The sequence below is a fragment of the Bubalus bubalis genome, chromosome 6, assembly GCF_019923935.1.
Source record: "Bubalus bubalis isolate 160015118507 breed Murrah chromosome 6, NDDB_SH_1, whole genome shotgun sequence".
NCBI classification, from domain to species: Eukaryota; Metazoa; Chordata; class Mammalia; order Artiodactyla; family Bovidae; genus Bubalus; species Bubalus bubalis.
In genome coordinates this window covers 9,467,780-9,482,504 of record NC_059162.1, presented here as the reverse complement: position 1 = coordinate 9,482,504, position 14,725 = coordinate 9,467,780, and the positions used below count along the sequence as shown (strand labels likewise).

General features: G+C 39.6%; 1 protein-coding gene across 2 annotated transcripts in view; it reads right to left on the bottom strand.

Moving 5' to 3' along the window:
* COPA (COPI coat complex subunit alpha) overlaps positions 1 to 14,702 on the bottom strand; it is a 43,925-nt gene extending 29,223 nt beyond the window's left edge. For both annotated transcript variants that reach the window (XM_044944134.2, XM_006060493.4), the window contains exons 1-6: positions 14,545 to 14,702; positions 9,246 to 9,359; positions 8,987 to 9,060; positions 5,703 to 5,783; positions 4,146 to 4,222; positions 3,325 to 3,434 (exon numbers count right to left, since the gene is read on the bottom strand). In XM_044944134.2, the coding sequence (XP_044800069.1) occupies positions 3,325 to 3,434; positions 4,146 to 4,222; positions 5,703 to 5,783; positions 8,987 to 9,060; positions 9,246 to 9,359; positions 14,545 to 14,584 (496 nt within the window). In that variant the 5' untranslated portion in view covers positions 14,585 to 14,702. The remainder of the gene's footprint in view (positions 1 to 3,324; positions 3,435 to 4,145; positions 4,223 to 5,702; positions 5,784 to 8,986; positions 9,061 to 9,245; positions 9,360 to 14,544) is intronic.
* Between the last annotated feature and the right edge of the window lie 23 nt (positions 14,703 to 14,725).

The window sequence follows — 14,725 nt, the reverse complement described above, 5'->3', positions numbered from 1 at the left end:
TAAACATCAGCATTAGAGAAGCAAGTGCTTAAAAGGGCACAACAGTTTTACTTATCTTGCACCCTGTCCATGATAAGCATTTAGCCAACTGATAGACAGAAATAAGGCCAATGCTTAAAAAAATAAAATAAGCATTCTTCCAAGGCTTCATAAATACATTATCACAGGGATGCCTCCTTTCACTTATTTCACTTTATCCCTTTAATGGGATCTGTCAACTTTTTCTAATGAGTCTGATGCATGAAACAGATTCAAAGGAAGATACAAAGACAGCTGTGAGGAACTTCACCTCCAATAAGCTTCAACAAACACATTAAAAGGAAAGCTGTATGACAGAATGGAAGCCTTTGTTGTGATTGCTTGTAACGATCCAGGAAAAGGGGAAGAGCAAAAACAGACAGATGAATAGTGACAGGCAGTGAAAAGATACTTTGAGAAGAAATATTTGAGCCTTCAACAAGCTACTCACTAGGACTGAACGACAGATGGAAAATTTCTACAGCAGCTACTCAAATCCAGAGGGAAGGGAGGACACTCTCAGAATGGACCAGTTTGATGCACACTTCCCAATGGGAACCAGGGGAAGTAGTAAAAAGAGAGGCATAAGCACAGGATTTGGCAGCAAATTAATACTTTTTTAGTAGTCATTTCAAAGATTAAGCCTGGCTTGACATGCAAAAGTATAAGCACATTAAAATAATTTCACTGTCAGTTTACTTGGAAGCTCAAGCTAAAAAAATAACATTTTTAAAATCTAGGTTGTAAATATATCCCCTTTTAAACAAATATTTTTTGCCAGGCTAATACAAAAGATCAGGTTACGCTAAACCCCCTGGCTTAATCCTCATGGGAGAGGTATCTAGAACACAGGTTTTCCTTAAAGATCTCTGTTTTCTTATTATTTACTTAGTGCAGAGAGTATCCCTCTTCAAAGAGAGGTACTCAGAAAGATTAGAATTTTAACCAGTCCTCTAGATTTGAGGGTTTTTGTCTTCTGACTCAGAACTAAATTTTTCCTCTTGGAAATACTGTCAATATTAGCTCTAGTTCCTAACGAAGCTGACTGCTAATTTCTCTTCCTGTGTTCAGATTTATTTGAACCAAGGCAAAAGAACCCTGCTAAAAAGAGTATGCTGACTTCTAGAGGAGGAAGAATGTGTAAGTCTATCCCAAAGGCTCCTTCCACTTGGTTAAATACCAAAGCATCTCCTTCCACTCTGGTTAAGGGGTTACTGGAAATCAAGAGAGTTATGAGTACAGAAAAACACTTAGAAATGGTGAAGAGAGCATTAACATTAGTAACATTAGTACAAAATTTTCAGTACCACACATACTAAGTATAGCAATTATAATGTTATTATACAGTAATCCATGCACTTTACACATTCAAGAGCAAGCATAAACCCCAACTGGGGTCAAAATTTCTCCCTCTCTTCTCTGATTTAGGGCGTTTGATTCTGATGCAAATGTTTTCCTACGAAAGTGAAGAAAATGATTTCTTACCCTGGGCATTTCATGATGACCAAAGAGAATCCATTTACCTAAGGACCCCAAATTGCTTTAGCTAGGTCACAAGGAAACTGCCCTGCCAGCTTCAGGTGGCATAAACACTACTCTTAAAGAGTGGAGCAGTATAAGGCCCTCCTCATCCCCATGCTCTAGGAAAGATTTAAGCTCCAGTGGTCTAAGGATCAGTTTATTCATATAACAAATTCACTTCTCTGTGATCTAGAATGGCAGTACTTGTACACCATTCTTAGAACTTTCTCTGAGAAAACAGTCACTAAAAAGTGTCTTAGTAGCAGGTAACTCTCTCACAGATCCCCAGCTGAGAAAGGCTATTCTAAGTAACTGCTCCTGGTCAGCTGAAACAGCATAAACTGGGATCCAGCCCCATTTGGCTCCTAAATGCTGAGACAGAGAGGGCTTTGAAAGTGTGCACAGTTAAAAACTATTAAAAGTCAAAGCTTGGTTACTGGAGGAGTGAATAACAAGCTCCCTGGTACTAGCAGTGAGGAGAGGGCACAGGATCCACAGTGCCTGTGCCTACCTCTTCCTGCTGGCATGGCTGGTCACATCTGGGTGTACTTCAAAAAACCTAGCTAGTCTGACGAAAAACTGCAATGGCAGAAGCCCTTAGGAGAACAGAGTAGGACTGCCCTATCTCCAATACAATCTTGTTTCTACCACTTCTTTCTTGATTCTGAACCTTTGAAAACTGCAGAGCATGATGCACAGCTTTTACTTTCCAACTGTCCTCATCTTCCCCTTGGCTTGTTTCCATACTACATGAATCTTAACTGCTATTACAACATTCCAAATGTTGCGCCCAGGAATCCAAATTTTCAACTTGCTGTTTATTAATGGTTAGAACAGCAAGTATTAATATCATACTGCTCCAGCCCACCACGACACAAGGAGCTGGGAAAAGTTATCAACTTTCTTTGTTACCACAAAGAACCAGGTAAAGACCTACGAGGAGTCCTTTTCACAAAATGGAAACAGTGCTCTGTGGACTAGCCATGGACTTTTCAGAGTCCAATCTCTAAGAGTTTTTAAGGCAACAAACAAGTAGAAACAATTTAGCAACTGCTAAATAAATCTAACTGGGCAGAGAACTATAGCATTTAGTTTCATTTCCCTACTGCATTTCTCAACAAAGCACTTCCATTTTTCCAGTATGTCAATCTCATAGGTACAACCCTTTCTCTGCATTTAAATTCTCAATTCTCCTCTATACAGTCCTAAAAATTTAAATTCTTATCCCCAAATTAAGATACTGTATATAAACTATGAAAGGAGGAATTATCCCAACTACTCAAAATCTACAAGTTATTTAATTTTTCATCCTAGAAGTCTGCCTGTTAAAAGGTTTTCTGGACATGAAAATCCTTCCTCCAACCCTCATTCTCTTTACAGTAGATGGTATATAATAGAAGGATTTTCCTATTTCTAAATGAAGCCACAGGATCTAAAAGCCCTGTTTCCCTGTACTAATCTATTCCCCAACTTCATTTCTGTCAAAGATTTTTCTTATTTTAGTGGAAAGCTTGATTCTTAAATACTCCCAACAGTACAAAGACTGATCTAACTAAAAAGTGGAATTTTCTTAAAATTAAATTCTCTAGAGCAACCACTTTCCTTAGAATACTTCTAACGTGAACCATGAAAGCACATTTAATATCCTCAGAAACAAAGACACTATTACATGAAAACAGAATACTCTAAATTTTTCTGTTCCAACTCAACTACCCTCACTATTTTAAGCAATTGCAGTTTTGCGCCAGACACAACTAGGCTGTCCCCTGAACTTGGGCAGCTCACCAGAAATATCCCAAACGCGCACAGTCTGGTCCAGGCTGGCTGACACGACCAGGTCTTCTGAAGGGTGGAACTGAGCGCACATGACGTAATGATTGTGCCCTGTTAACACACTGCAAGAGGGAAAGAAAGACAATACCAAATCAGAGGCAGGAACCAACAGGCTCCCACATGTCAAACGCCATATTCCACACTGAACAGGTGCACGTCCAAATACACTCTTTTGGAGGCCAAGGCAAGTCATCCTAACAATTCTGAATTAACAATAATAAGCAGAGTCGGCTGTTTCAAGCTTGGCTCTCTTCTCGCTTGTAATGTTTCAGTGTTTATTACTAGTTTCAAAAGAACTGAGACTGCACAGCATTCCTCTCATTAAAGATGCATTAAACTATCAAAATAAATGAAATCTTATTCATACTAAAACTATCTGTTAGCTTTTAAGGGGGTATCCCTTTTAAAGGACGTCACTAAATGGTCCTTACATACTTATAAAAAGCTCTATAACCAAACACGAGGCAGGACAGAGGTCTAGACCCTGACTCAAGTTTCTCGGAAACAACTGAAAACCAGCTAAAAATTTTGTCCCAAAAGCCTAGCTATATGACTTCTTTCCCCTGGAAAGAAATGATCAGAAAATCCAGGTTCACATATTACTAATGACACTGCTTCTGTATTTATCTTTTTATATACAAGAGTGTCTTACAATCAGTGATTAATCAGCAGACATAGCCCATTAGGGACAGGAGATGATTGTTCTAAAGAGAAGCTGATTATGAGAAAACTAGAAATGAAGGTTTTTTTGAGCTCTCTGTCTCCTGCTTTACCAGACACAGGTTCTGGACTGCCAATTCCACACTCGGATGGTCTGATCATCTGAGGCACTCAGAATCCAAGGATATTCCTGAAAAATATTCCAGACAAAGGGTTTGAACATTAACAGACGTGTTCTTCCAGGTTCCATTTCTCTCTTTGGGGGAAATACTTCATTGTCTGACATCTCAGCTAGTCTCTAACCGATTCTGAGTTACCAGGCTAGTGGTCTATTCCTCCTCACCATGCTACCAGCTCTTCCCAACTTCGGTACTTTCAACTATAAGGTTTAAGAGTGGAAGCAAGACCATAATAGATTCTCAGAGACAAATAGTATAATATATATTTACAATTACTTTTACATATGTGCTTATATATATGTGATTTATATTTATAAAGTTAATCCTGTAAATCAAGATCCTGTGAAAGGATCTCTATTTAACTCTAAGATTGGAATATTGTTTTAAAGTCTGACTTGTCCCTGCCAGACCATCCAGTCTCAAAAAATTTCAGAGTCTCAGAGAAGAAAGCAGAAAGTAACATGTAAAAACAATTCATCCCTTTTACACTCTTTAAACTTTTTAAGAGAAGGAAGTATTTCTTAGTCACAGTTGTCTCTCCAGTGTTTAGCAAAGAACTTAACGAGCACAAGGTACACACACACTTACTAAACTGAAAAAAATAAAAGGAAATAAGTTTTTCCTAAGTTTCCAGCTGAATGGTAACTTGTTCTGGGCAGGAGTCTTCAGTGAGCCCTTCATGGCAATGACAAAGAGTTCCTTCTAAATAAGCTACCTATTGAATGGTTGTCATTCTCAACTATTTCAGCTATAATTTTCACATTCATCTTCTCCTATTCTACCCTAATTCTTTTTAATTTTAAAAAAGGAAATAGAGTGTAATTAGCCCAGAATTTATTGTTTATTTTGTTATACTTTTTCTTACTTAATTCAAGAGACTTAAGTTTACTAAGAGTCATGAAATAGTACAAGTTAATTCTAACAGCATATATTAATAATTATAGAGAAATCCAGTCAGGATGGGATGAGATTAAGAGGCTGGGAGTCTTAATCTTTAACTCAGTATCTGTCTGCTATGAAACCTAAAAATCAAAAAAGGTAGTAAGCTCGGCACAGGGAACAGCCTCTACCAGACCCTAAAGTCCTAGGATAAAAGCACATGATTATCAATGCTTCAAAACATTGGTTAGCGTCAAAATGGCATCTTATCTTGACATTCCTCCAAGAAACACCTACTTAGTAACACCCCACATGTGATTAGCCTGCAAACTTCTGTTTGCCAGTTCAGCAAATTTAAAATCAAATCTCTACTTCTCCCTACAGAGAATCAATGCCTTCCTCATAAAGGCCACTGAATCCAATTAAATTTAAACATAACCCCGAGTGCTTCCTCTTACAGAAGCAAACAAAGCAGAGAGGCCAACACTCCACAGATCCTAGAAGAATCAATAATGTGATTCTGTCATCAAAAGCATTCTTCAGGAGCATGGAGAAGATTCCTACAGGGAAACTGAAGAATGCTCCAAAGCTAGAGCCACAACAGTTACTTACATGATGAAAAAATGTAGTGCGGATGTAGTCTAAGTGCCCAAGCAATGTGAAGAGACAGCGCCGAAGCTTGTAATTCCACACCTGCAAAGACAAAAATTCAACTAAAGGAATAAGGACATAAAGTTGTGAGCCTCCATAAGGCCCAGGTTTCTCAATAAACAAGCTGGGATTTATCTTTTGGCATCTTTAAATAGGCAGAAATCTTGACAGGAAATCTTGTTTAAGGTTGGAGGGGAAAAGACTACGAATGAAAACGTAGGTCAGCTACACACGTGTGGGGAGAGGAAAAAGCAAGGCTAAGGAAACCTAAAAGATAAAATGATGGAAAGGTTTTTCTTTTTTTCTGGGAAGAAATCATGTCTATTTAATAAGACAAAATGTTTATCTAAGGCTCAGCTTGAAACTGTTCTACTGAATAATTGTGTTCTTAGCTTGAATACAGACCCCTTACTTGGTGCTTACCTATCACCTTAATTGTGGGTAAAAAAAAAGTAGGACGGATATGACTTCAAAGGAAACAATAATATAACATATAGCATCATCTTTTGTTAGGCTTGATGGCAAATGATGCCCATACATTCATGGTCTGTACTCACCTATCATGCAAATATACTTTAACTCAACACTATGGAAAATACAACATTGCTCAGATAGACTGAGCTAAGCAGAAAAATATCATATTTAGATAAGAAGTTAAGACAGTTATCCAAGTATCAGGCATCGATGGACACAATTGAGAAAGACGCTGAAACCAAGACCATAAATGTAAGACAGCTCACACTTCCCATCCAGAAAAACTCCCAAAAGTATAAAAAGAAAACAGACGCCTTTTTTCCTTCTATAAAATTTAATGCTTCTTCCGTCTATGGGGTTGCACAGAGTCAGACACGACTGAAGCGACTTAGCAGCAGCAGCAGCATAATCTATCCAGGCCAGCCTATTACTATTTTTAACTATTTTTACTTAAAAATTGTTTTCTTTCATAAATCACAAATGATCCATTTCCTGTAACAAATTTGAATAACCCCAAATCCAGCATTTCCAAACAAGAATGTAAGCTCCCTAAAGGCAGGGTCCTTGTCCATCTTGCTCAACACTACACCCCCAGCATCTAATGTAGCAGCTAACACTTAGTAGGTGCACAAAAGGGATGTGCAGCAGAAATGAGAAAAGATAAACAACACAAAAAGTGAAAATATTAGAATATCCTCACCTTCATCTGTTGAGTCATCTATAAATACACATGCATACAGTGGAGTTTGACTTTCACACAAAAATTAGACTATACCATAAATACTATTGTGTTAACTAGCTTTTTCCCCCTTATAGAGTTCAGTTTTTTAAACCTCCATTATTTCTTGCTTCAAATCATCTTGATTCCTTTATAGGCCTCTATCAAGTTCCAGAACTATGAATTCTGAAAGACCTATAGGGTTTTTAGACCTGAGCCATTTGTGATTCCTATCTTACTCTTTGTAAATCAGGATTACACTAATGCTACATTTATCTGGGTGTAGCAAAAAATATGATGGTCCACAAATATGACTTTTCAAGATGATCCTACTTTCATCAGAGAAATATAAATCCCAGCATGACAGCACTACATACCCATCAATTAGCTAATTTCTTTATTTAATAACATCTTTCAGATATAATTCAAATCCCATATAATTCACCCATTCTAGAATTCAGTAGTTCTTAATACATAGTTATTTAACCATTAGCACAATCAATTTTAGAACATTTCATTACCACCAAATGAAAACTATACCCATTAGGAGTCATTCCTCATTTTCTCCCAATCCCCTCAACCTCCAGACAACCATTAATCAACTGTCTCTACTGATTTGCTCTACTGATCTGAACACTGCAAGTAAATGAAAGATAATTCATTTTCAAAAGTACTAATGACTTTGGGAAAAAATTGTTCTCTTAAATGTCACTCAGTGTTTGTCTTAAACAGATCATGAAGAACCCAAGTTAACCATGCGTAATACTCAGTGGTCATCACTTTTCTAGAAATATGACCAAGGAGAGACAGCCTGAGGAGCTCCTGAGGCCCATCAGGTGGTCCAAGCTTCCACTGCCTGCCCCCAGGATCAGTGCCTAAAATCTAGGAAGGGAGCTGTGCTCCCTATCATTCTAATGCACATTTTCTCTACAGGTAGCTGTCACTCCTCATGCCTGTTACATAAGTCCTACTGTGTAATTTGTAGCTTCCTAAGGTAGCTTCTGAAAAAGATTATTTTTTTCCATGAAGAAAATTTCTCTGGTGTGGTTGGATACGTCATTTCCTCTGCATTTTTAATGTCACGGCCGAAGCTCACGCTCTGTCCCTTTCGCACATGGACTTTTGCAATGGTCTCCTAACTAGTATCTGCCTCCAGTCTTGCCTGAGTCATCCAATCTTCTCTCTATATTGCCATTTAAGTAACCTTTTTTATTTTAAAAGTGTGAACCTGGGGGCTTCCCTGGTGACTCAGTGGTGAGAAACGGCCTGCCAATACAGGAGACACAGGTCTGATTCCTGGTCCGGGAAGATCCCACATGTCACGGAAGAACTACACCTGTGCACACACTCAACTCCTGAGCCCGTGCACTATAGAGCCTGTGCCCCACAGCAAGAGAAGAAACCACAATGAGAAGCCTGCACGTAGCAATGAGAGAGTAGCCCCCACTCACGCAACCAGAGAAAAGCTTGTACAGCTACAAAGACCCAGTCCCGCCAAATAAATAAGTACGTAAACGTGAATCTAGTATCACCCCTCTATTTAAACTCCTTTAATGGTTCCTTGTTATTTGTATGATAACATCCAAACTTCTGAGTACTACAGAGAGGTCCTCCATAATCCGGCCCTTCTCATCTTCTGCTCCTCTCACTTCTTCCAGATTTTATCCAAAACTAATTATAGTTTCTCAAATGTATCCAGCTATGTCATGCTTTTTGTTCTTGTACTTAGATTGTCCTTACCCATTTCACTTTGTTTATCTATGGTATATTCACTAATCTGTACATGTCATTATTAGGGTGTATATTTAACTCCTCCACTAGAATAAAAGCTCCTTGAGAACAGAGACCATTTCTTACTTACTTTTGAATTCTAAAAATAAAAAACAGCATCTGCAACATAGTAAGCATTCAATAAATGTTCACTGGATGCTCTGGATAATGTCAAAAGCCTGAGCTCTATACAAATGAGACATCTGGCTTTTCAGTCCCTTCTGTGATTCCCAAACTTCACATTGCCTGTCCTTTACTCGAAGTCATGACAAGCCTGCTATACCTTAATCTTATAGTCATCTCCTCCAGAGACAAACAGTGGCTGCTGCTTATGGAAGTCAATGCCTCGTACTGGACCTAGGGAAGAAAGCAGGCAATACATGTTAAAAAGACAGTTATGCTCCGAGTCTCCAAGGTGATTCTTATTCAGAATTTTCCAGTTCTATCCCTCCCATGTTCTTTAATCCTAAAGAAAGCTTAAACTACTTCAGAAAATAATACTTATATTTCTTTTAGCTTCTTCCTAGAAACTGTTATCTTACCATCATGCTCATCAAACTTGTCAATGAGGGTACACATCCGATAGTCCCATAACTGGATGACTCCATTGTGTAAACTGGTCAGGATCCAGGGTCTTTTGGGGTGAAAGCTGAGTCCTGGATTAAAAAAACAAAAAACAAAAAAAAGACAATGATCCAATGAGCAAAGTAAGCCCCACAATGTCACCTCCTGCCAACTGTGATAAGAAAATGGGACAGCTAAGTAAAAACTGGGTTCATATATTCATTCACTGGATGCCACACATTGTGACTTATATGGTATCATGTGTTGGATTTTTTTGTTATATTACCTTAAATACTGCTGGGCTCTGATTTAGGATGCAGTCACTTGGAATTAGTTGATCCTTTTAAGGCTTGCTTTTTAAGTTTTGGATGGGTCCACAGCAGCCTTTAGCCTAGATCTGATCTGGCATCACTGTTAAAGCAATACCCTTTTGAGATTTCTATATGATGCCCTATAGTATTAGGAGGTCTATACTGGCCAGTGGGAACACAAATTATTCCCAGCTCTATGTGAGCTCCACGGATAGTTCTGCCTTCTCCTCTCCAGTGGTTCTTTCCCAGGCCTTGGTTTATTTCCTCACATGCATTAGTACTCGGACAAAGGCCTGACAGGATCCCCTGCAGAACTTCAAGTTCCTCTGTGCAGTTCCTCTTCCTTCTCTAGTATTTTGTCCAGCAAATTCTAGCTATCTTGGCTTCCCCGAACTCTAAACTCTGTCTTCTCAGTGAGACCACAGGGCTCTTCTCCTCCTCCCTGTACTTCAGCCTGGAAACTCTCTCCAGGTAACAAGCTAACACAATCATAGGATTCATCTTGATTTTTTTTTTTAAGAAATTTTACTTATTTATTTATGGCTGTGCTGGGTCTTTGGGGCTGTGCAGGTTCTTCTCGAGTTGCGGTGAGCAAGGGCTGCTCTTCATTGCAGTGTGCAGGCTTCTCATTGCAGTGACTTCTCTTGTTGTGGAGCACAGGCTCCTGGGCACGCGAGCTTCAGTACTGAGGCACATAGGCTCAGTAGTTGCGGCTCCCAAGTCCTAGAGCACGAGCTCAACAGTTGTTAAGCCTCACGGGCTTAGCTGCTCTGTGGTATGTGGGATCTTCTCAGACTAGGGACTGAACCCGTCTTCTGCATTGGCAGGCATTCTTTACTACAGAGCCATGAGGGAAGCCGGACTCATCTTGTTTATTTCCCTTTTCTCAAGAGTCATTCCCATGGAGTAAGAAATGGCAACCCATTCCAGTATTCTTACCTGGAAAATTCCACGGACAAAGGAGTCTGGTGAGTTACAGTCCATCCGGGTCAAAAAAGAGTTGGGACACGACTGAGTGACTGAACAAGCAAGAATCACTCTCCTGCACTGCCTGTTTTCCAATGTCTGAAAAGCTTTTGTTTCACACGTTTTGTTCAGTTGTGCAGGTATTTAAGGTGGGACGATAAACCTGGTCTCTGTTACTCCATTATGACTGGAAATGGGAGTCCACAGAAGTTTGGAGAGTATACTTTCAGGTTTTTAATGCAATACATATTGTTTTATGAAAATGGAGATAACATTTTAATATTTTACAAACTTGTTTTCACTTAACTACATATAATGTATCTCATAACATTTTAAGTACATCTAGACTTAGCCTCTTTCGTTTTAATGACTGCAATGTACAAATATACCACTTTTTAAACTATTCTACTAATGGGCATTTAAGTTTTTTCCCTTTTTATCTACCAGAAAAGATGATCCAATGAAGATGTTTCCACACATAATCCAGTCTGTTTGTATTATTACTGATTTACACTAAAGACTAGAAATGAGATTTGTTCAGGAACAGGGTATGTACATTTAACATTTTGGTAGATACTATTTGATTGCAAAAAGACTGTATCAACATCAAGTCTGACCAAGTTTCTGAAGGTACTGAGAATGGGATGTTATCAGTTATTTGTTATTTTGTTTTAGTACTCTAACATCACTTCTTTCATTACTAGTGAGGTTAAGAATATTTTCATTTATTTATTTAACACTTTTATTTCTTCTTCTAAGCTGTCCGTTTTTCATTAGGTTGCACATTCCCCACTCTCATTCCCATTATATACAGGAACATTCATTAATAGATATTAACTCTCAAATATCTTGATATTCCCTCCCTGGCCAATTTTCTTCCCTATGCCCAATAAGGAAATTAGGAGCAGAAGAGAAAGCTTCAGGATTATAAAGACACATTTCAACCATCCAGGAATTCTTAATGGCACTCTTCTTTATGATCAAGATTCCCAAGAGACATAGAAACTTCTCAAAACTTATTCTCCCGTTAACAATGGCCTCCAGTTTTTGAGCTATTGAGTCTACACCAGTCATCTTTTATATACTTTCTCATTTTAATTCTAAAAAAGAATGTTAATTATTCATGTATTACAGATAAGGAAATAGATTTAGAAATGTTAAGTTGCCCAAAGTCCTGCAGTTCATTACTGCTGCGGCTGCTGCTAAGTTGCTTCAGTTGTGTCTGACTCGGTGTGACCCCACAGGCGGTAGCCCATCAGGCTCTGCCGTCCTTGGGATTCTCCAGGCAAGAACACTGGAGTGGGTTGCCATTTCCTTCTCCAATGCATGGAAGTGAAAAGTGAAAGTGAAGTCACTCAGTCGTGTCTGACTCTTAGGGACTCCAGGGACTGCAGCCTACCAGACTCCTCCATCCATGGGATTTTTCAGGGAAGAGTACTGGAGTGGGTTGTCATTGCCTTCTCCAAGTTCATTACTGAATGTTTCAGAATTCCAAAGTAAGCCCATATGACTCCAAATAGCAAGTTTCTAACCACTTTGTTATGCTGCATCTTTTATAAAAAAATTTTGTATTAGTAAAGAGTCAAGGTACAAATATTTTCCCCAAATCTCTGCCTCTGCCATTCTAACATTCTAAGAGACTACTATTGCAATATCAGTTGTTTGCAATCCACCTACATTCAGTGACGCACAAGTTTTAGAGCTGTCATATTCAGGAAATAAAAATAAAAGACGTCCCATTAAATTTGAATTTCAGATAACCAACAATACTAAAATGTTACTTGCTTTTTATCTGAAATTCAAATCCAATTCAGTTCAGTTCAGTTGCTCACAGTTGCTCAAGAGTCTTCTCCACCACCACAGTTCAAAAGCATCTATTCATTGGCGCTCAGCTTTCTTCACAGTCCAACTCTCACATCCACACATGACCACTGGAAAAACCATAGTCTTGACTAGACAGACCTTTGTTGGCAAAGTAATGTCTCTGCTTTTTAATATGCTATCTAGGTTGGTTATAACTTCTTCCAAGGAGTAAGTGTCTTTAAATTTCATGGCTGCAATCACCATATGCAGTGATTTTGGAGCTCTCCCCCCCCCCACCAAAAAAAAGTCTGACACTGTTTCCACTGTTTCCCCATCTATTTCCCATGAAGTGATGCGACCAGATGCCATGATATTCGTTTTCTGAATGTTGAGCTTTAAGGCAACTTTTTCACTCTCCTCTTTCACTTTCCTCAAGAAGCTTTTTAGTTCCTCTTCACTTTCTGCCATAAGGGTGGTGTCATCTGCATATCTGAGGTTATTGATATTTCTCCCAGCAATCTTAGTTCCAGCTTGTGCTTCTTCCAGCCCACCATTTCTCATGATGTACTCTGCGTATAAGTTAAATAAGCAGGGTGACAATATACAGCCTTGGCATACTCCTTTTCCTATTTGGAACCAGTCTGTTGTTCCATGTCCAGTTCTAACTGTTGCTTCCTGACCTGCATATAGGTTTCTCAAGAGGCAGGTCACGTGGTCTGGTATTCCCATCTCTTTCAGAATTTTGCAGTTTATTGTGATACACACAGTCAAAGGTTTTGGCATAGTTGATAAAGCAGAAATACATGTTTTTCTGGAACTCTCTTGCTTTTTTGATGATCCAGCAGATGTTAGCAATTTGATCTCTGGTTCCTCTGCCTTTTCTAAAACCAGCTTGAACATCTGGAAGTTCAAGGTTCACGTATTGCTGAAGCCTGGCTTGGAGAATTTTGAGCATTACTTTACTAGCGTGTGAGATGAGTGCAATTCTGCGGTAGTTTGAGCATTCTTTGGCATTGCCTTTCTTTGGGATTGGAATGAAAACTGACCTTTTCCAGTCCTGTGGCCACTGCTGAGTTTTCCAAATTTGCTGGCATATTGAGTGCAGCACTTTCACAGCATCATCTTTCAGGATTTGAAATAGCTCCACTGGAATTCCATCACCTCCACTAGCTTTGTTCATAGTGATGCTCTCTAAGGCCCACTTGACTTCACATTCCAGGATGTCTGGCTCTAGGTCAGTGATTACACCATCGTGATTATCTGGGTCATGAAGATCTTTTTTGTACAGTTCTTCTGTGTATTCTTGCCACCTCTTCTTAATATCTTCTGCTTCTGTTAGGTCCATACCATTTCTGTCCTTTATCAAGCCCATCTTTGCATGAAATGTTCCCTTGGTATCTCTAATTTTCTTGAAGAGATCTCTAGTCTTTCCCATTCTGTTGTTTTCCTCTATCTCTTTGCACTGATCGCTGAGGAAGGCTTTCTTATCTCTCCTTGCTATTCTTTGGAACTCTGCATTCAGATGCTTCTAGCTTTCCTTTTCTCCTTTGCTTTTCACTCCTCTTCACAGCTATTTGTAAGGCCTCCTCAGACAGCCATTTTGCTTTTTTGCATTTCTTTTCCATGGGGATGGTCTTGATCCCTGTCTCCTGTACAATGTCACGAACCTCCGTCCATAGTTCATCAGGCACTCTGTCTATCAAGTCTAGTCCCTTAAATCTACTTCTCACTTCCATTGTATAATCATAAGGGGTTTGATTTAGGTCATACCTGAATGGTCTAGCGGTTATCCCTACTTTCTCCAATTTTAGTCTGAATTTGGCAAGAAGGAGTTCATGATCTGAGCCACAGTCAGCTCCCGGTCCTGTTTTTGCTGACTGTATAGAGCTTTGAGATGAGAATAAAAGTAGCAGTACAGCACCCAGGAGAGGGGAGGAGAAAGAAACAGGGGGCGAGCCAAACGAACCTCCCGCGGTGCGTTAACCACTACAGTTAAACCAAATCCCAAGGGCACACTAAAGGCGACCGGACTGCAGGTGAATCGCCCGCCAGGCCTAATAGCCTCCCTCTGTCTCAGGTTCCTCTAGGTTCGTACGGTGGGCCCAATTCAGCCCGTTAAATCTTCCCTCTCTCTTCCCCAGTGACAGGGCTGCCCCTGACATCCAACCTCCGCGGTCCCTCTTTTAATCTCCATTACCTTTAACCCGCGCACTCTTGGTCTCAAATTTGGTTAGCATCCTTCAGGCTCCGAGCTGTTAATCCGAGTCCTGACACTCCCTGCCGCCCTATGGTCGCCTCCACGTCAGCGTCCCTCCGCATCGACTCCCGGAAGTTCCATGGATACGAACTTCCGGCCCCAGAGCTCCGGGTCATAGAGA